The 22190-nt window shown below is 36.3% G+C and overlaps 1 protein-coding gene across 1 annotated transcript in view; it reads left to right on the forward strand.

Moving 5' to 3' along the window:
* The window catches only part of SLC9B1 (solute carrier family 9 member B1), a 40768-nt gene that overhangs the window by 2813 nt on the left and 15765 nt on the right, over nucleotides 1–22190 (forward strand). Inside the window, exons 3-5 of the mRNA XM_025983809.2 lie at nucleotides 11659–11829; nucleotides 13041–13183; nucleotides 14317–14444. Coding sequence (XP_025839594.1) covers nucleotides 11659–11829; nucleotides 13041–13183; nucleotides 14317–14444 — 442 coding nt within the window. The remainder of the gene's footprint in view (nucleotides 1–11658; nucleotides 11830–13040; nucleotides 13184–14316; nucleotides 14445–22190) is intronic.

Raw genomic sequence — 22190 nt, forward strand, 5'->3', positions numbered from 1 at the left:
GAATATTCCTGGAAATATTAAGGTTCTTAATAAAATTAGGACCCACATTTTTATTTATTTTATTTTTTATTATTATTTTTTAATAAATTAATTTTTTAATAAATCAATTTACCAACATACAAAATAACACCCAGGGCTCATCCCGTCAAGTGCCCCCCTCAGTCGCATCACCCATTCATCCCCACCCCCCGCCCTCCTCCCCTTCCACCACCCCTAGTTCGTTTCCCAGAGTTAGGAGTCTTTATGTTCTGTCTCCCTTTCTGATATTTCCCACACATTTCTTCTCCCTTCCCTTATATTCCCTTTCACTATTATTTATATTCCCCAAATGAATGAGACAACAAATATACACTGTTTGTCCTTCTCCGATTGACTTACTTCACTCAGCATAATACCCTCCAGTTCCATCCACCTTGAAGCAAATGGTGGGTATTTGTCGTTTCTAATTGCTGAGTAATATTCCATTGTATACATAAACCACATCTTCTTTATCCATTCATCTTTCGATGGACACCGAGGCTCCTTCCACAGTTTGGCTATTGTGGACATTGCTGGTAGAAACATCGGGGTGCAGGTGTCCTGGTGTTTCATTGCATCTGTATCTTTGGGGTAAATCCCCAACAGTGCAATTGCTGGGTCATAGGGCAGGTCTATTTTGAACTCTTTGAGGAACCTCCACACAGTTTTCCAGAGTGGCTGCACCAGTTCACATTCCCACCACAGTGCAAGAGGGTTTCCTTTTCTCCGCATCCTCTACAACATTTGTGGTTTCCTGCCTTGTTCATTTTCCCCATTCTCACTGGTGTGAGGTGGTATCTCATTGTGGTTTTGATGTGTATTTCCCTGATGGCAAGTGATGCAGAGCATTTTCTCATGTGCGTGTTGGCCATGTCCATGTCTTCCTCTGTGAGATTTCTGTTCATGTCTTTAGCCCGTTTCATGATTGGATTGTTTCTTTCTTTGGTGTTGAGTTTAATAAGTTCTTTATAGATCTTGGAAACTATCCCTTTATCTGATACGTCATTTGCCAATATCTTCTCCCATTCTGTAGGTTGTCTTTTAGTTTTGTTGACTGTATCCTTTGCTGTGCAAAAGCTTCTTATCTTGATGAAGTCCCAATAGTTCATTTTTGCTTTTGTTTCTTTTGCCTTCATGGATGTATCTTGCAAGAAGTTACTGTGGCTGAGTTCAAAAGGGGTGTTGCCTGTGTTCTCCTCTAGGATTTTGATAGAATCTTGTCTCACATTTAGATCTTTCATCCATTTTGAGTTTATCTTTGTGTATGGTGAAAGAGAGTGGTCCAGTTTCATTCTTCTGCGTGTGAAAGTCCAATTTCCCCAGCACCATTTATTGAAGAGACTGTCTTTCTTCCAGTGGATAGTCTTTCCTCCTTTATCGAATATTAGTTGACCATACATTTCAGGGTCCACTTCTGGGTTCTCTATTCTGTTCCATTGATCTATGTGTCTGTTTTTGTGCCAGTACCACACTGTCTTGATGACCACAGCTTTGTAGTACAACCTGAAATCTGGCATTGTGATGCCCCCAGATATGGTTTTCTTTTTTTTTTTTTTTTAATTTTTATTTATTTATGATAGTCACAGAGAGAGAGAGAGAGGCAGAGACACAGGCAGAGGGAGAAGCAGGCTCCATGCACCGGGAGCCTGATGTGGGATTCGATCCCGGGTCTCCAGGATCGCGCCCTGGGCCAAAGGCAAGCGCCAAACCACTGCGCCACCCAGGGATCCCTGGTTTTCTTTTTTAAAATACCCTGGCTATTCGGGGTCTTTTCTGATTCCACACAAATTTTAAAATAATTTGTTCTAACTCTCTGAAGAAAGTCCATGGTATTTTGATAGGGATTGCATTAAACGTGTAAATTGCCCTGGGTAACATTGACATTTTCACAATATTAATTCTGCCAATCCATGAGCATGGAATATCTTTCCATCACTTTGTGTCTTCCTCAATTTCTTTCAGAAGTGTTCTATAGTTTTTAAGGTATAGACCCTTTACCTCTTTGGTTAGGTTTGTTCCTAGGTATCTTATGCTTTTGGGTGCAATTGTAAATGGGATTGACTCCTTAATTTCTCTTTCTTCAGTCTCATTGTTAGAGAATAGAAATGCCACTGATTTCTGGGCATTGATTTTGTATTCTGCCAAGCTACCAAATTGCTGTATGAGTTCTAGCAATCTTGGGGTGGAGGCTTTTGGGTTTTCTATGTAGAGTATCATGTCATCGGCGAAAAGGGAGAGTTTGACTTCTTCTTTGCCAATTTGAATGCCTTTAATGTCTTTTTGTTGTCTGATTGCTGAGGCTAGGACTTCCAATACTATGTTGAATAGTAGTGGTGAGAGTAGACATGCCTGTCTTGTTCCTGATCTTAGGGGAAAGGCTCCCAGTGCTTCCCCATTGAGAATGATATTTGCTGTGGGCTTTTCGTAGATGGCTTTTAAGATGTTGAGGAATGTTCCCTCTATCCCTACACTCTGAAGAGTTTTGATCAGGAATGGATGCTGTATTTTGTCAAATGCTTTCTCTGCATCAGATGAGAGGATCATACGGTTCTTGCTTTTTCTCTTGCTGATGTGATAAATCACATTGATGGTTTTACGAGTGTTGAACCAGCCTTGTGTCCCGGGGATAAATCCTACTTGGTCATGGTGAATAATTTTCTTAATGTGTTGTTGGATCCTATTGGCTAGTATCTTGTTGAGAATTTTTGCATCCATGTTCATCAGGGATATTGGTCTGTAATTCCCCTTTTTGGTGGGGTCTTTGTCTGGTTTCGGAATTAAGGTGATGCTGGCCTCATAGAACGAATTTGGAAGTACTCCATCTCTTTCTATCTTTCCAAGCAGTTTTAGTAGAATAGGTATGTTTCTTCTTTAAATCTTTGATAGAATTCCCCTGGGAAGCCATCTGGCCCTGGACTTTTGTGTCTTGGGAGGTTTTTGATGACTGCTTCAATTTCCTCCCTGGTTATTGGCCTGTTCAGGTTTTCTATTTCTTCCTGTTCCAGTTTTGGTAGTTTGTGGCTTTCCAGGAATGCGTCCATTTCTTCCAGATTGCCTAATTTATTGGCGTATAGCTGTTCATAATATGTTTTTAAAATCATTTGTATTTCCTTGGAGTTGGTAGTGATCTCTCCTTTCTCATTCATGATTTTATTAATTTGAGTCTTCTCTCTCTTCTTTTTAATAAGGCTGGCTAATGGTTTATCTATCTTATTAATTCTTTCAAAGAACCAACTCCTGGTTCTGTTGATCTGTTCCACAGTTCTTCTGGTCTCGATTTCGTTGAATTCTGCTCGATCTTTATTAACTCTCTTCTTCTGCTGGGTGCAGGATCTATTTGCTGTTTTTTCTCTAGCTCCTTTATGTGTAAGGTTAGCTTTTGTATTTGAGTTCTTTCCAGTTTTTTTTTTCTTTTTTTTTTTTTCTTTCTTTCCAGTTTTTGAATGGATGCTTGTATTGCGATGTATTTCCCCCTTAGGACTGCTTTTGCTGCATCCCAAAGATTTTGAACGGTCGTATCTTCATTCTCATTAGTTTCCATGAATCTTTTTAATTCTTCCTTAATTTCCTGATTGACCCTTTCATCTTTTAGCAGGATCGTCCTTAACCTCCACGGGTTTGAGGTCCTTCTAAACTTCTTGTTGTAATTTAGTTCTAATTTCAAGGCATTATGGTCTGAGAATATGCAGGGGACGATCCCAATCTTTTGGTATTGGTTCAGACCCGATTTGTGACCCAGTATGTGGTCTATTCTGGAGAAAGTTCCATGTGCACTTGAGAAGAATGTGTATTCAGTTGAGTTTGGATGTAAAGTTCTGTAGATATCTGTGAAATCCATCTGGTCCAGTGTATCATTTAAAGCTCTCGTTTCTTTAGAGATGTGCTTAGAAGACCTATCGAGGGTAGAAAGAGCTAGACTGAAGTCACCAAGTATAAGTGTATTATTATCTAAGTATTTCTTCACTTTGGTTATTAATTGATTTAAATATTTGGGAGCTCCCACATTCGGGGCATATATATTGAGGATTGTTAAGTCCTCTTGTTGGATAGATCCTTTAAGTATGATATAGTGTCCCTCTTCATCTCTCACTACAGTCTTCGGGGTAAATTTTAGTTTATCTGATATAAGGATGGCTACCCCTGCTTTCTTTTGAGGACCATTCGAATGGTAAATGTTTCTCCAACCTTTTATTTTCAGGCTGTAGGTGTCCTTCTATCTAAAATTAGTCTCTTGTAGACAGCAAATAGATGGGTCCTGCTTTTTTATCCAGTCTGAAACCCTGCGCCCTTTGATGGGGTCATTAAGCCCGTTCACGTTCAGAGTTACTATTGACAGATATGAGTTTAGTGTCACCATGATATCTATTCAGTCCTTGTTTTTGTGGATTGTTCCACTGAACTTCTTCTTAAAGGGGAATTTTAAGAGTCCCCCTTAAAATTTCTTGCAGAGCTGGTTTGGAGGTCACATATTCTTTCAGTTCCTGCCTGTCTTGGAAGCTCTTTATCTCTCCTTCCATTTTGAATGAGAGCCTTGCTGGATAAAGTATTCTTGGTTACATGTTCTTCTCATTTAGGACCCTGAATATATCCTGCCAGCCCTTTCTAGCCTGCCAGGTCTCTGTGGAGAGGTCTGCTGTTACCCTAATACTCCTCCCCATAAAAGTCAGGGATTTCTTGTCTCTTGCTGCTTTAAGGATCTTCTCTTTATCTTTGGAATTTGCAAGCTTAACTATTAAATGTCCAGGTGTTGAACAATTTTTATTGATTTTAGGGGGGGGGTCTCTCTATTTCCTGGATCTCAATGCCTGTTTCCCTTCCCAGATTAGGAAAGTTTTCAGCTATGATTTGTTCAAATACGTATTCTGGCCCTCTGGCCCTTTTGGCGCCCTCGGGAACCCCAATTAAACGTAGTTTCTTCTTCCTCAGGCTGTCGTTTATTTCCCTTAATCCATCTTCATGGTCTTTTAATTGTTTGTCTATTTTTTACTCAGTTTCCCTCTTTGACATCAACTCGTCTACTATGTCACTCACTTGTTCTTCCACCTCGTTAACCCTTGTCCTTAGGACTTTTAGTTTAGATTGCATCTCATTCAATTTATTTTTAATTTCTGCCTGATTGGATCTAAATTCTGCAGTCATGAAGTCTCTTGAGTCCTTTATGCTTTTTTCTAGAGCCACCAGTAGCCGTATAATAGTGCTTCTGAATTGGCTTTCTGACATTGAATTGTAATCCAGATTTTGTAACTCTGTGGGAGAGAAGACTGTTTCTGATTATTTCTTTTGAGGTGAGGTTTTCCTTCTGGTCATTTTTCTCAGTGCAGAGTGGCCAAAAACAAGTTGTATTGGGAAAAGGAGAAAAAGAGAGAAGGAAAAAAGGAAAGAAAAGAGAAAAAGAAAAAAGGAAGAAAAAAAGGAAAAAAGGGAAGAAAAAAAGAAAGAAAAAGAAAGGAAAAAAAGGGGTGGGGGAAGCAAACAAATCAAAGAGAAAAAAAAAAACACGGGGGAGTATCTTCCGATTCTGTGTACTTTAAGTCCCTTGACTTCCCCTGGAACTGGTCCGTCTCGCTGGTCTTCTGGGGGAGGGGCCTGCTGTGCTGATTCTCAGGTGTTAGCACTTGGGGGAGCTGCTCTGCCCCTGCCTGGTGCAGGGCTCAGTGGGGGTTGTTCACCCCGTGAGGCCCCTGGAGGAACAACTGCAGTGGCGGGGCCAGCTCTGGAGCCCTGGAGTCAGCCCCCGCAGTAACTCCGGAGCTCTCCGTCTGCAGGGCCTGGGGGCTCCGGGGCGGGGCCGCTGATCTGCTCAGCTCGGGGCAGGAGCGTCCTTGCTGTCCTGGGCCCTCCCGGCCTCTGCCTGTCCCTGGGAAGGCCGGATCCTGGGCTGTGTCCCCGCGCTCTGTGCTCCGGGGCCTGCGCTGTTGCATTCGCGCTCCCGCCCCGCAGCCCCCTCCGCGGAGCCACCGCCCGAGCCCCTTCGAGCTGCTCCGGGTCCCGCCGTGCGCGCTGCAGCCCTTAGGGAGCTCGGCGCACTCTCCCGGGGCGCAGGTGCCTGTTAGTGTCCCCGGGAGCCCGAGGGCATCCCCGCCCTCTGGGTCCTGCTCTGACTCCCTGCGGGCCCCTTTCCGCCCGGGAAGGTCGGTGCAGCTCCTGCTCCTCCGGGACGGGGCTCTCCTGTCCTGGGGACACTCGCCCCGGCCTCAGCCCGGCTCCTCGCGGGGCCCCTCCCCCTTGGAGGCCTTTTGTTTCTTTATTTCTTTTTCCCCGTCTTCCTACCTTGATAGAAGCGCGAACTCTTCTCACTGTAGCGTTCCAGCTGGTCTCTCTTTAAATCTCAGGCCAAATTCGTAGATGTTCAGGATGATTTGAAGGTTATCTAGGTAATTTGGTGGGGACAGGTGACTTGGGGACCCTACTCTTCCACCATCTTGCCCCTCCTCCCCAGGACCCACATTTTTAAAAAGCTGCTGCCTTGTAAAGAATTGTATAAAATATGCTTTACCATTAAAATTTTAAAGCATCTCATTGTCATGTATTTATAAGTTGTCACCTAATAACAAGAATTTTTCTTGATTTTTTTTCCTGGATATATGGTTTAACTTAGATTTTGGCTTCCACAAGTATACAGCCTATAGAGAACAAAAATTAGATTAAAATTTGATAAAGGATAGGTAACTGAAGTTTTAAATTTTTTTCTTTTTTTAAAGATTTTATTTATTGGGAGGGAGAGGGTGAGAGAGAGTGTGTGCACATGCATGAGCTGGGGGAGGGGCAGAGGGAAAGAGAGAAAGAGAATCTCAAGTTGACTTTGTACTGAGCACCAAGCCTGAGGTAGGGTTTGATCTCATGACCCTGAGATCACAACCTTAGCAGAAACCAAGATTCAGATGGACACTTAACCTGCTAGGCCTCCAGGCACTCCTAAAATTTTATTTTATTTGTTGCTTGCTAACTTTAAACTTTTAAAACCAAATTCCATTAATTGATGTTTTCATTTAGTAAAAGTTACTTTTTAAACTATCAGTATTTTTAAGGTTCTAAATCTGAATTTGAACATCTGACAGTGTAAAGTGATTGGACTCCTTTATAAATATAATTTCTGTACATCGATCTTACATGCATAGTCCCGGGACCCTATACTCCATATAGTGGGCATTGTCTATACAGCAATTGTTAGGAGTAGGGTTAGGACCTGTGAAGAGAGAAAAATGTATTATCCGTTGAGATTGAGAACTACAGTTTGCTCAGGAATTAATTAGGAGTTTTATAGCACCAGTATTGAAACTACAAACATACTTGGATCTATAACTGGTTTTCCCCTTTGTTTTCTTTCATTTTTGGTTTTCTAAATTTAGAGAGGTTTATAGGAAAAGGATCTTTCATGTTTCTAGCTTGGGGGGTGTATATTCTTGTACCTTTTTTTTCTGTCTCTGTCCCTATCTCTTGGTCTCCATCTCCATTTGTTCGTCTGTTCTTGTCTCTGTCTCTCTCACACACACACCCATACACCCTACTTTCACTAAAGAAACTCTTAAAACGTATTTTCCAGATAATAGCATATAGAGATAGAGCTGTGATTTAACATATTTAACATTCAACATATTTAACTCACCAATCCCATAGTGCATATAAGTTAATTTAAATAAGAAATCTAAACTCTCAACAACATGCAGAAATCAGTCTCATCACTTTTATTCACACTCTTTAAGTCTTTTATTTGGGTGGTACCTTGCCTAGTTCCAAAGAAATGGATATTCTGGGGAAATAGGCTTAGGTTTTAGGCTATTAGTCCTTTTTTTGTTTCTTTTAAGTGTACTTTCAATAAAGATACTTTATTTTCAATAAGAAGAACTTTATAACTTTTTTCATGAAGTTGTTTTTCCTTTAAGTAAATGAAAGTAAGTAAAAAAAATTTAAAAATAAAATAGTTTTACTAGGGATGCCCTGGGGAGCTCAGCGGTTAAGCGTCTGCCTTTGGCTCAGGGTGTGATCCCAGATTCCCAGGATTGAGTCCCACATCAGGCTCCTTGCATGGAGCCTGCTTCTCCTCCCTCTGCCTTTGTCTCTACCTCTCTTTCTGTGTCTATCATGAATACATAAATAAAATCTTAAAAAAAAAAGAAAAATTGTTTTACTAGATACTGAATTCTTGATTTATAGGGTTTTTTCCCTGCACTTTTTTTTTTAAAGTAGGCTCCATGCCTAGTGTGGAACCCAATGCAGAAATTGAACTTACAACCCCGAGATCAAGACCTGAGGTGAGATCAAGAGTTCGATGCTCAACTAAGTGAGCCACCCAGGTGCCCCTTTTTCTACACCTTTGAAATGTCACTCCTCTGCCTTTGGCCTTTATTTTTTCTGATGAAAATGCTGCTGTTAATTGCATTATTATTCCCCTGTACATGATGAATCATTTTCTTACTACTTCCAAGATTTTCCTTTTGTCTTTTGTCATTAGCAATTTGACAATGATGATGTCTCTAGGTATGGATCTCTTGTGCTTATTTTACTTGGGTTTTGTTGAGCTCTTTGTATCTATAAATTGATGTTTTTATTAACTTTGAGAGGTTTTCAGACATTATATTTTCAAATATGTTTCTGATCCTTTATTTCTCTTTTCCTCCTGGGACTTCCTTTATGCATATGTTATTACTCTTGATGGTGTCCTATAGGTGTCTGAGGCTCTGTCCATTTCTCTTTATTCCTTTCTTCCTTTTTTCAGATTGGTTAATTAATCTCTATTGATCTATATTCAAGTTCACTGATACTTTCTTTCAGAAGCTCAAAAATGTTATTGAGCCTTTCTAGTCAGCTTTTCATTTCAATTGTACATTTCAATTCCAGATTTCCATTTTTAAATAAATGTTATCACTTTATTGATATTCTCTATTAAATGACACATTGTTGCATTTTCACTATTCAAACATTATTTATAATGACTGTTATGAAAACTTTGTAAATCCAACATCTGGACTCATATACTCATTGTCTATTGACTGCTCTTTTTTTTTCTGAATGGGTTGTATATTCTCATATTTCTGAGTGTCTAGTAAGTTTGGGTTGAAAATTAAACATTTTAATTATACATTATGGCAACTTCAAATTCAGTTTTATTTTTTTAAGGTTTTTATTGTTGTTTGAGTAATTTGCATGTACTTAAACTGTGGAATCATTCTGCCCCATGATTTGATTTGCAGCAGCTGATGTCTCTTAGTTTTTGTTTGTTTATTTGTTTTTAGCCTGATTTCCTCAGGGTTTCTCTTTTGTCTGAATAGCTTAATAGTCACCTAATGATTTGGGAGAGACATTGTGTTCAAGCCAATAAGGCTTCCACCTTCTGCCAAGTGATCTGTAGGTGGGTTTTCTGGAGGCATCCAAAATTGCTGCTGGTAGTCAGTCTCACATCATTTTTTTAACTTTTTGCCATACTCTCTGGAGTCTTCTCTGCACTTGCATACTTTCCCAATCAGCCATGGATATGTGGGGAACTCAGTCTTTCTGACTGTGTCATATCTGAGATCTCCCAGTTAAATTTTTACCTTGTCTGCTTCTCATCTCAACCTGAACTACAGCATCAAACTAGCACCACTGCATGTTTTTTCTGCCTGTTCTGAAACCAATCTACCATTTTTAGCCAGCAAAGTCATGGGTTTTCTCCTTCCATTCCATATCAGATCTGCCCTACCTCTTCTGGCAACAAAGGAGCTGGTTTTTAATCAAGCTCCATTCTGATGAAACTACAGTTTTTCCCAAATGAAGTAAGTGGGGAGAAATGAGGGAAGGAGTGGTAGCAATCTCAGGCAAGAAGGCCTCAGACTTTGACTAGTCCTACCCAAAATCCTGGCTTTTTTTAAAGAATAAATGCTTCTTTCAAGGAAATACAAATCAAAACCATGATGAGATACTACCTCACACCTGTCAGAATGGCTAAAATTAACAATCCAGAAACAACAAATGTTGACAAGGATGCAGAAAAAAGGGAACCTTCTTACACTGTTGGTGGGAATGCCAACTGGTATAGCCACTCTGGAAAACATTATGGAGGTCCCTCAAAAAGTTAAAGATAGAGTTACCCTGTGACCCAGCAATTACACTCCTGGATATTTACCCAAAGAATACAAAAACACAGATTCAAAGGGATACATGCACCCTGATGAAGCAGCATTATCAACAATAACCAAACTACGGAGGGAACCCAGGTGTTCATCAACTGATGAATGAATAAAGAAGATGTATGTGTACAGTGGAATATTACTCAGCCATCAAAAAGAATAAAATATTTCCATTTACAATGATATGGATGAAGCTAGAGCATATTATGCTAAGCAAATAAGTCAATCAGAGAAACATAAATACCATATAATTTCACTCATATGTGGAATTAAAGAAACAAAAGCTACTCTGATACAAAATGAAGTAAAGCTCATCATATTGCCATGACTTTTTTTTAAGATTTTATTTATTCATGACAGACACAGAGAAAGATGCAGACACACAGACAGAGGGAGAAGCAGGCTCCATGCAGGGAGTCCGACATGAAACTCAATCCCGCGTCTCTAGGATCAGGCCCCTGACTGAAAGCAGCGCTAAACCACTGAGCCACTTGGACTGCCCTGCATGATATTTTTAAAATGTCATATGACAACTGTTAAGCACTTTAAAGGACTCACATATACTTTTTAAATAGTTTTTTAAATTAATAATACTTTGTTAAAACTTGTCCATAAATTGATAGGGACTTTGGAATATATGTTTTTTATAATAAATTAATTTTTTATTGGTGTTCAATTTACCAACATACAGAATAACACCCAGTGCTCATCCCGTCAAGTGCCCCCCTCAGTGCCCATCACCCATTAATCCCCACCCTCCACCCTCCTCCCCTTCCACCACCCTTAGTTCGTTTCCCAGAGTTAGGAGTCTTTATGTTCTATCTCCCTTTCTGATATTTCCCACACATTTCTTCTCCCTTCCCTTATATTCCCTTTCACTATTATTTATATTCCCCAAATGAAGGAGAACATACACTGTTTGCCCTTCTCCTATTGACTTACTTCACTCAGCATAATACTCTCCAGTTCCATCCACCTTGAAGCAAATGGTGGGTATTTGTCGTTTCTAACGGCTGAGTAATATTCCATTGTATACATAAACCACATCTTCTTTATCCATTCATCTTTCGATGGACACTGAGGCTCCTTCCACAGTTTGGCTATTGTGGACATTGCTGGTAGAAACATCGGGGTGCAGGTGTCCTGGCGTTTCATTGCATCTGTATCTTTGGGGTAAATCCCCAACAGTGCAATTGCTGGGTCATAGGGCAGGTCTATTTTGAACTCTTTGAGGAACCTCCACACAGTTTTCCAGAGTGGCTGCACCAGTTCACATTCCCACCAACAGTGTAAGAGGGTTCCCTTTTCTCTGCATCCTCTCCAACATTTGTTGTTTCTTGCCTTGTTTGGAATATATGTTAAACAGATATTTCTTCAACCATACTAGCAAGCAACACTAGTCTATGCTATGTATCATTCATTATATGGGACTACTAATAAGACATTTAATAGAATTCATCTTTTGTGTATATATATATATATATATATATATGTCTATGTAGATATATAGATATATGCCTTTTTTATATTTCAGGAGTTGCATTTTTTATGATATGGTGTGTAGCCTGGTCATTCTCAGGCCCTGAAGTTCTCCCTGGTGGAAATTTATTTGGACTATTAATTATCTTTCATAGTGCCATTATTGGGGGGAAACTTTTGGAACTCATTAGAATACCTTCAGTGCCTCCACTTCCACCTCTTCTTGGTAAGTGTACAGTTAGTTTTTATTTCTTTGTTATTAACTATATGTAAATTATGAACATACTCCAGTCAGAATAGATATAATTTAGAAATATTTCAATGTAACATGATCTTTATGTATGTATTTACTATATATGTATGCCTGTAGCTTACTTATAGAAATATTTATTCTTTTTACACATAAGCACACAGATTTTTTTTTCTGAAATACATTTGCAAATAATTTAAATATGTTCAATGTATGATTCCTCTTGCTTTATTGTTTAGTAGGACTTTTTAAGTTAGTTTTAAATATATTCTAAAAAGGAAACATTTGGAAAAGACTGAATTTTTCTGTAGATAATCTAATTCGAATATTAATTGTAAGATTCAAATACTATAGTGACTAGGGCATCAGAAGGCTTTAAGGTTTTAGAGTAAGCTATTTGGTTATCTCCACTATGTACATTCATGGATGCATCATCTGCCTAACCAATATTATATCCTATGTCTTCATTAACATTATTATATAACTCTCCATCTGGACAGAGGAAAATTAGTGGAAGAACTTCTATTAGTGGTGTCTCATATCTTCTAAGTATTAAATACACCCAAATATTCAGTACTCTGTAAGTAGAGATAATCACTCCATTCTATTGCTAAACACCCTTTCTATGTCCACAACATTCTTTCAGCACCTGCTAAGTATTCACTGAATCTTTTTTTTTTCTCCAAAACTTCCACTCCTGCCCTAACTTAGGCTATTCGTTTTCCATCTCTTCCATGGACTATGAAAGAGCCTTCTAATTGTTCTCTCCTCCAGTTTTATGTCTATCTAATTCATCAAGACCATCACATAGAAAATACAAGATTCATTATGTCACTTCCTTCTAAAACTTTCCTATGGTGCAAAAGCATAAAGGCATTACCAAAACCAGTGAGAATGGAGGCTTCAGGAGGATTAGCTTTATATTATTTGGCCCCTCCTACCCATCTCCCACTCCCATCGTTGTTTTTTATGTTCCAACAACACTCAATTACTTATTGTAGCCATTTGAGATATGTCATTTCTTATCTTCATTCCTTAACCTATACTGCCTTCTCTATTTGTATGTAAGCTGCCCTTCACCGAAGTAATGAGACATAGTGTGTTTGAGGAAGGGAAATTAAATATTTCTATTTTCTAACTTAGAAAAATGAACTGAATCAGACATGCCTTATTTTCTTTCTTTTAAGGGATGTTACTGGCTGGTTTTGCCATAAGGAATGTTCCATACCTCAGTGATTACATCCAAATTAATAGTACATGGTCTTCAATTTTAAGAAACACTGCCCTTACCGTTATCCTAATACAAGCTGGGCTTGGACTTGATCCACAGGTAGGTTTCTAATTATATCTTGAATAAAGATATTTTAAATATTAGAGGCTAGTAGAAAAGAAAAAGGCAGAATTTTTGTTACTGCTGTTGCAAGTAAAGCCTGTAAGGAAAAAAAAAGACGAAGATTTTGCAGAAATGTGGCATCTTTTAAGTTCTACTTCTGGTCATCATTATTACTGATATAAGGCAAAATTATTATGACGTGAGATCTCTATTAGAGATCATCTTTAATGATGTGAGATCTTTATTAGAGCTCATCTTTAATTATTTGCATAGAGATACATGCCCCTTGCACAGCATTTGTATTATTTAGCAGCTGTGGCTTTTCTCTGGAGAATTATTTACTTTTCAGTTAAAAAAGGATAAGATCTACTCCTAAACGTTTTTGCTTTTCTTTTATTTTGTTTTTCAGGAGGATTAGGAATTTGATAATATTTTTGTTCCATGACTTTTTTCCTACACTGAAGTATGTTCCTGATTATCTTTGCATCATTGTAGAAGCTAATCTTTTTAAATATTTCTTAAAATATCCCATAAATCTATTTGGGTTTTAAAAAGATGACTATTCATGAATATAACTGTACTCAAACACCAAATATATGAGTTTAGTGGAAATATTTCAAGAGCATAAAGACAGTGATAATTATATCCTCCAGCAGAAAATTTGAGCCAATGAGAAAATTTTAAAATTCACCTTTTTAGTGAGGTATGCTGTTTTTAAGTTATTTTCTCTTTTGGCACATTGATATTTTCTATTATAATTATCAAATTAATCAAACATATCATTTCTAAAAGTTAACTGATAGAAATAAACCTATAGGTTACTTTCATTATACTATTTACAAGAAAGATTGTTGAAGGTAGGAATAGTTATTTAGTTACAGAGAAATGGAACTTTTAAAATAATTTAGATACAACAATGTTTTATAAAATGTGAAATAGTTTATAATCCAATCTGTGATGACATATAAAATTAGCTGCATTTGCATTTCAAGCCCAGTAGAACAATCTGGAAGATTTAACTTAGTAAAAGCTAATTACTCAGAAAAGACCATATATTTCAAAATTTACTTAAATAATTGTCTTATTGGCCATTATAAATTTGTCTAAATGTGATTATTTTTATATTTCAGGCTTTGAAGAATTTGAAAAGAGTTTGTTTAAGATTGGCTATAGGTCCATGTCTAATGGAGGCATGTTCAACCGCTGTTATTTCCCACTTCCTTATGAATTTTCCCTGGCAATGGGGATTTCTGTTGGGGTAACTTTTTCTCATTTTCTCTATGAAAATATTGAGTTAAGAATGCTTAGTTTAAAATTATCAGAATATTATATAGACAAACTTCTCATTAGAATTCTTTTCACAGTGGTAGAAAATCTTGGAAATTTGTTGGTCAGAAGCAGAGCCATGTCCTAAATCTACCATGTCCTTAACAAACATGCATATTCCCTCAATGTTTAGTGCAAGATAATTCACTTCATCAATTTATTCCTTCTCTCCTATATTTTAATCTATTTCTACTTTTCAACCCATCCAATGCCCTTTTACTTATACATTGTATGTATATATTACATACACATATGAGAGAGATTCTTTATAGATATAGATATTATAGCAAAAACACTCTTTCCCTATATCCGATGTCCCATCTGTTTTTACACACTATTCATTGACCTTCATGTCCCAATTCCTCACTGTCTCTAGATCCTGACTGAACTCCTTTTCATTTTTCAATCCATTTACCTTTGGCCTCCACTTATCCATTTGAATGTAAAGTTCACCCATTACATACATACTTATTGCCAAATGCAATGTGTTTTTTAAAATTAGTTTTTATTATAAAATACCCAATGAATTTTATTTTTGAAAAGTTAGAACCTTACAGACAAAAGTAAAAAGCCTTTTAATCATGTTTTCAAATCCTGGTACCCATAGCCCTACCCAAAATAACAACTTTTATGAGTTTTATGTTATCATTCTAGATCTTTAAAAATAACATTTTGTGTGATTTATATGCAAATACACAAAAAATACTCTTTCCAGGGATATAGCTACTATATACATATATACTATATAAATCATATCAAAGAGTATCACTTTGTTTGCAGTTTCCTTTTTTTTAATTCAATAGTATTCTTGAGATTTATACCTATTAAAAAATGTAGTTCATTTGTTGTTTAATTGTTGTATAGTGTTACATTGCATGATAAGACCAGATTTCATTTACAGTGTTACAAAAAATACATTTTATTTGTCTCCTTTTGCACAAATGTGGGTTTTCTAGAATGGTTACCTCGATTATGTGCATTTTCAGTTTTGATGGAACTGTCAAAATTCCTTCAACCCTATATCCAGCAGGGTATGAAAATAACCTATTATTTTCAAATCCTTGCAAATTCTTGATATTATCAAGCTTTATGATTTCTTCCATTCTGGTGAACAAAAAATGATATTTTTTGTTGTTTTAAGATGCATTTATTTAATTATTAATGAGCTTAAGTATTTTGATACTAGCCTGTGTATATCCTTTTTCTACTTTTCTGTTGAGTTATTCTTTTCTTTCTTATTATTTCAGTGTTTTGCTACAAATATTGCAAATATCTTGTCCTAATATACCACTAGACATTTAACTTTGCTTATGGTGACTTTCTTTTTATTTAAAAAGGGCATTTTATTATTTCCAATGGATAAAAGAGCAAATACATAATATTCCTTGACCTTGAAAATCAAAAAGAAAAATGAGGCCATGGGGAGGCAGTGTAACTGTTTTTGATATACCAAAGGTTTTTTTGATGTAATCAAATTTATCAAGATTTGTGTTTCTGTTTAATAATTTTCTATGTGTCATTCAAAAGGTCCTTTTTACCCTAAGGTCACAAATATATTCTTCTATATTTTATTCTCATTACTTTTAAGTTCATTTTTAAAAAATTCCTTTAAAATAGCTAGTTTATTACATGTGAGGATTTAGCTACATTGTTTTTCACATGAATAGGTAGTTGTCCCAACACCATTTATGGAAAACTTCTTTCTTTTCTCTATTGATTTGAAATATTGATTTTATAATCTAAGAAATACCGTATATTTGTTTTTATAATTTGTGTTCTGCTTTCTTCCAATCTATTCTGTCTATTTCAATGTCACTATTCTACAGTTTTAATTATTTTGCCTTTACAAAAACAGTATTTTTTTTACATTGACTTCATTTTTCATTCTAAACCCTTATTCTCCCAAATGAGTCTTAAAATCAGCTAGTCTAGTTCAATGAAAAATCATGAGAATATTTTAATTGGCATAGCAACAAATTAATGAATTAATTTGGAGGAGAGATTATACCTTTATAAAATTGAGACCTCTCTCTAATTATTTAGGTGTTATCTTAAGTTCTACAATGTTTACAATTTTAAGAAAGATCTAGGCTATCTTCATAGTTTTTTTCCTAGGTATTTTGTGCTTTTTATTGATGATAGATTTTTTCATAACGCTTTCTAAGTTTTTGCAGATATTTGAGAAATCTAATAAAGTTTTATTGAGGTATAGTTCACATACAATAGAATGAGCACCTATTTTAGTGAACATTTCAGTGAGTTTTGAGAAATTTATATACACATGTAACCACCAGCACAACTGAGATGCCAAATATTTTCATTAACCCTACAAAAATTTTCTTTACTTCCCCCAGTTAATTCCACATGAGCCATAGGCAATTCACAATCTACTTTCTGTCACAATGGACTCAATTTTTTAGAGTTTTAAGTAAATGTAGTTATATAACATGTACTGTTTCCTTTCTGGCTTCATTTGGTCAGCGAGTTGTTTTTGAGATGCATCCATATTATCCATTCCATTTTATTGCAGAGTAGTATTTCATTGTATGAATATACCACTAACTATTCACTTCTTGATGGATGTTTAGATTGTTTCCAGTTCAGCCATTATAAATAAAGTTGTATGAACTTATGCATTCAAGTCTTTGTGTAAACATATGTTTTCATTTCTTAGGGAAAAACCTAAGAATAGATTTGCAGAATCACATGATAATCCCTGGGTGGCGCAGCGGTTTAGCGCCTATCTTTGGCCCAGGGCGTGATCCTGGAGTCCTAGGATCAAGTCCCACGTCGGGTTCCCAGCATGGAGCCTGCTTCTCCCTCTGCCTGTGTCTCTGACTCTCTCTCTCTCTCTCTCTCTCTCAGGAATAAATAAAATCTTTAAAAAAAGAATGGGGCACCTGACTGGCTCAGTTAGTAGAGCATGTAACTTTTGATCTATGGGTTGTGAGTTCCAGCCCCAAGTAGAGATTACTTAAAAATAAAATCTTTAAAAGAATAAATAAAAATAAGTAAAAAGTGCCAGTTTTCCAAAGTATTATAGTACATTCCCACTAACAATGTATAAAATTCTAGGCTATCCACATCCTCTCCAAAACTTGGTACTGTCTGTCTACTTAATTTTATCATTTTTTAGTGGATGCATAGTGGTATAAAGTTGTTGTTTTAGGCAAGGGAAACAAAAGCAAAAATAAACTATTGGGACTGCATCAAGATCAAAAGCTTCTGCACAGCAAAGGAAACAATCAACAAAATTAAAAGGCAACCTTTGGAATGGGAAAAGATATTTACAAATGACATATCTGATAAAGGATTGGTATCCAAAATATATAAAGAACTTATAAAATACCCCAAAAAACAAATAATCCAGTTTAAAAATGGGCAGAAGACATGATTAGACATTTTTCCAAAGAAGACATACAGATGGCTAACAGACACATGAAAAGATGTTCAACATCACTCATCATCAAGGAAATACAAATCAAAACTACAATTAAATAACACCTCACACATGTCACAATGGCTAAGATTAACAACACAGGAAACAACAGATATTGGTGAGGATACAGAAAAGAGGAATCCTCTTACGCTCTGGATGGGAATGCAAACTGGTGGAACCACTCTGGAAAACAGTATGGAGGTTTCTCAAAAGGTTAGAAGTAGAACTACTCAACAATCCAGTAGTTGCTCTACTGGGTATTTGCCCAAAGGATAAAAAAATACTGATTCAAAGGAATACATGCACGCTAATGTTTATAGCAGCATTATCAACAATTGCCAAATTATGGAAAGAGTGTGTGTGTGTGTATATATATATATACGTATATTCTCTAGTTCTATTTATTTTGTTGCAAATGACAAGATTTCATTCTTTTTTATGACCGAACAATATTCCATTGTATGTGTGTGTGTGTGTGTGTGTGTGTTTGCTATATCTTCAAGTTCATTGATCTTTGCTTCTAGTGTTCAACATTCTCTCAATCCTATCCAGTGATTTTCTTTTTAATTCAGATGTTGCATTTTTTGTCATAAGCCAGCATCCATTTCTTTCCAACTTTATTAATATGTAATTCACATAAAACATTTTGTAAGTTAGATATACAACATGTTGATTTTATAATTTTTGGTTTTATTATTTTTTTAATTTATGATAGTCACACAGAGATAGAGAGAGGCAGAGACATAGGCAGAGGGAGAAGCAGGCTCCATGCACCGGGAGCCCCATGTGGGATTCGATCCCGGGTCTCCAGGATCACGCCCTGGGCCAAAGGCAGGCTCTAAACCGCTGCGCCACCCAGGGATCCCAACATGTTGATTTTATACACTTATATATTCCAAATGATTACCAACATACCATTAGTTAACATTTCCATCTTGTCACATAATTACTTTTTGTTTGTGTGTGTAGTGAGAACATTTAAGACCATCTCCCTTAGCAACTTTCAAGTATATAATACAGTACCATTATCACCATGCTGTACATTAGATCTCCAAAATTTACTCATCTTATAATTGGAAGTTTATAGTCTATTGACCACCATTTCCCCATTTCCTCTACCCTTCAAACCCTCATAACCACTATTCTATTTCTATGAGTTCAGTATTTTTAGATTCCATAATCTAAAATTATGATATGTGATATTCCATGATATCACATAAATGATATCATACAATATTTGTCTTTCTGTGTCTGACTTACTTCACTTAGCATAATGCCCTCTAGGTCCATGTTGTTGTAAATGGCAGCATTTCTTTCTTTCTCATGGCTGAATAATATTCCATTGCATACACACACACAGCACCCCCCCCACACACACACATACTGCAACTTCTAGTTTATTTGTGCATTCTATTGTCAGTGGGAATTTACATTGTTCCCAGCTAGGGGTTGCTATTATTAATGCTCTTACAAACATTTTTGTAAATAACTCTTGGTACATAGTTTTCTATAGATACATAATTAGGAATTGAATTGTTGGTTCACACAGTAACTATATGTTTAAAAGTTTGGATTACATCAAATTATTTTTCAGAATTCCTAATTTACATTTGCACCAGTAGTATATAAGAGTTCCTGTTATTCTAATCCCTGCCACTTCTTGGAATTATCAGTCTTTTTATTTATTTTTTTAAAGATTTTATTTATTTTTTTTAATTTTTATTTATTTATGATAGTCACACACACACACAGAGAGGAGAGAGAGAGGCAGAGACATAGGCAGAGGGAGAAGCAGGCTCCATGCACCGGGAGCCCGACGTGGGATTCGATCCCGGATCTCCAGTTTCGCGCCCTGGGCCAAAGGCAGGCGCCAAACCGCTGCGCCACTCAGGGATCCCTAAGATTTTATTTATTTATTCATGAAAGACATAGAGAGAGGCAGAGACACAGGCAGAGGGAGAAGAAGGCTCCATGCAGGGAGCCCGACATGGAACTCCATCCTGGGACTCCATCCTGGGACTCCAGGATCCCGCCCTAGGCTGAAGGCGGTGCTAAACCACTGAGCCACTGGGGCTGCCCTATCAGTCTTTTTAACTTGAACTATTAACATGGGTATGTTGTGATAGCTCACCGGGATTATTTCTATTTCTCTGATTTCTAATAAAGCTGAAGAGTGCCTGTTAAGTTTCTTTCCCATATATCTAATGAGTTTTTGGTTGTTGTTGCTTTTTCTGATTTGTTGATAGGAGTTCTTAACATATTCTAGTCCTCTGTTAAATATGTTACAAATATCTTTTTCCATTTAGCAACTACCCTTTCTACTCCCTTAATGGTAGAAATTCTTCATTTTAATGTAGGCCAATCTGTCATTCTTTTTCTTCATTGTTAGTACTTTCTGTTTAAGAAGCCATTCCCTGGGCAGCCCGGGTGGCTCGGCGGTTTAGCGCCACCTTCCGCCCAGGGCGTTATCCTGGAGACGTGGGATGGAGACCCACGTCAGGCTCCCTGCATGGAGCCTGCTTCTCCCTCTGCCTGTGTCTCTCTCTCTCTCTCTAATAAATAAATAAAAAATATTTTTTAAAAAAGCCATTCCCTATCCAAAATAATAAAGATACTCTCTGTATTATTTTCTGGTAATTTTACTGTTTTACCTTCACATTTAAATCCATAATCTACCTTAAATTGATTTTTGACATGAAAGAGGGCCAAGTTTTTTTCTGTCTCCCTGCTTCTCTGCCCTCAATTTAGGAATATCCAATTGACTCTGCACTATTGATATAAGTGACTACTTTTACCAGTCCTATTGCTCTATAGTGTAACCTTTGTCATAAATAATCTGTCCATATAAGTATGCGTCTGTTTCTGGACTCTATTCTTAATCATTGTCTATTTGTCTATCTTCTGTGTTAATTACTACAACTTTGTAATAAATATTGATATCTTGCATAACAAAACTTTTATGATCTCCAGATGGTCTTCACTATTAATAACCCTCTGTATTTCCATATAAAGTGGGAACCATTTTGTCAATTTTTACCAAAAATTTTCATTGAAATTATGTTGAATATATCAATTGGGAGATGATTGATACATTTATTGTATTGAGTTATTCAGTTCATACTCATGACTTGCCCCTCCATTTATTTAGGTATTCTCTAATTTTTCTTAAGGGATTTTTATTTCCTACATAGAATTTCTGTTTATGTTTAATTACATTTATTTCTAGGCATTTGATAGTTTTGAGGCAATTGTAAATAGTATGTCTATATTTTTTATGTTTTTATTACTTGTTGCTGGTTATTTAAAAATATTGTTTATTTTTTATATTATTTTTATCTCCAGAAACCTTGTTGTGCTCATTAATTAAAATTTATCTGTAGATGCTTTGGTTTTTCTACACGTATAGCTATGTCATCTGTGGATAATGACAGCCATAACTCACTCTTTCTTTCTTTCTTTCTTTCTTTCTTTCTTTCTTTCTTTTCTTTCTTTCTTTCTTTCTTTCTTTCTTTCTTTCTTCTTTCTTTCTTTCTTCTTTCCTATTTTTCTTTCTTATGGCACTGATTAGGCCCTTAAATATAATAATGTTGATTAGAGTAGTGATAGTAAGCATCTTTATTTTGATTCTATATCTGTCATAAGTGTTTTGTAGCTTCCCTTAATTAGATTAAGGAAATTTATATCCCTTCTTAGTTTGCTAAGTTTTTATTATACCTGGGTGTAGAATTTTATCAAATAATTGTTTGCTCCTATTGAGATGATAATATAAATTTTCTCCTTTATTTTATAATAGTGAATTATGTTGATTAACTTTCTAATGTAAGCCAAAACTTTAATTTATGAAATAGATCCAATTTATTCATCCTACTTGTAATTTTCAACTTCTCTGTACCATTTTGTATTAGATATATATCTTACTAACAACTCAGAGCTAAATTTTAAAAATTCAGTCAAAGAGGCTCTTTCTTAACAGGTCCATCCAACCAATTCCTTGTAGATCAATTTTTACTTAACCTTGCTTTTATTTCACTTTTTAAAATATTATACATTCATGTGAATTTCATTCTTTTTTCACTTTTTTAATCTTTTGTTGGATTAACAGCATTTTCTTTGTTCCACTTTTGTTTATTCCTTTAATACTTAGAAATTACAAACACATTCTCTTTGTAATTACCCAAAATTTTTGAAAAACCATACTTAATGGCTTGTTTTTACATTACTTCACTGCCTCATACATTT

Source organism: Vulpes vulpes, chromosome 4 (genome assembly GCF_048418805.1).
Source record: "Vulpes vulpes isolate BD-2025 chromosome 4, VulVul3, whole genome shotgun sequence".
NCBI classification, from domain to species: Eukaryota; Metazoa; Chordata; class Mammalia; order Carnivora; family Canidae; genus Vulpes; species Vulpes vulpes.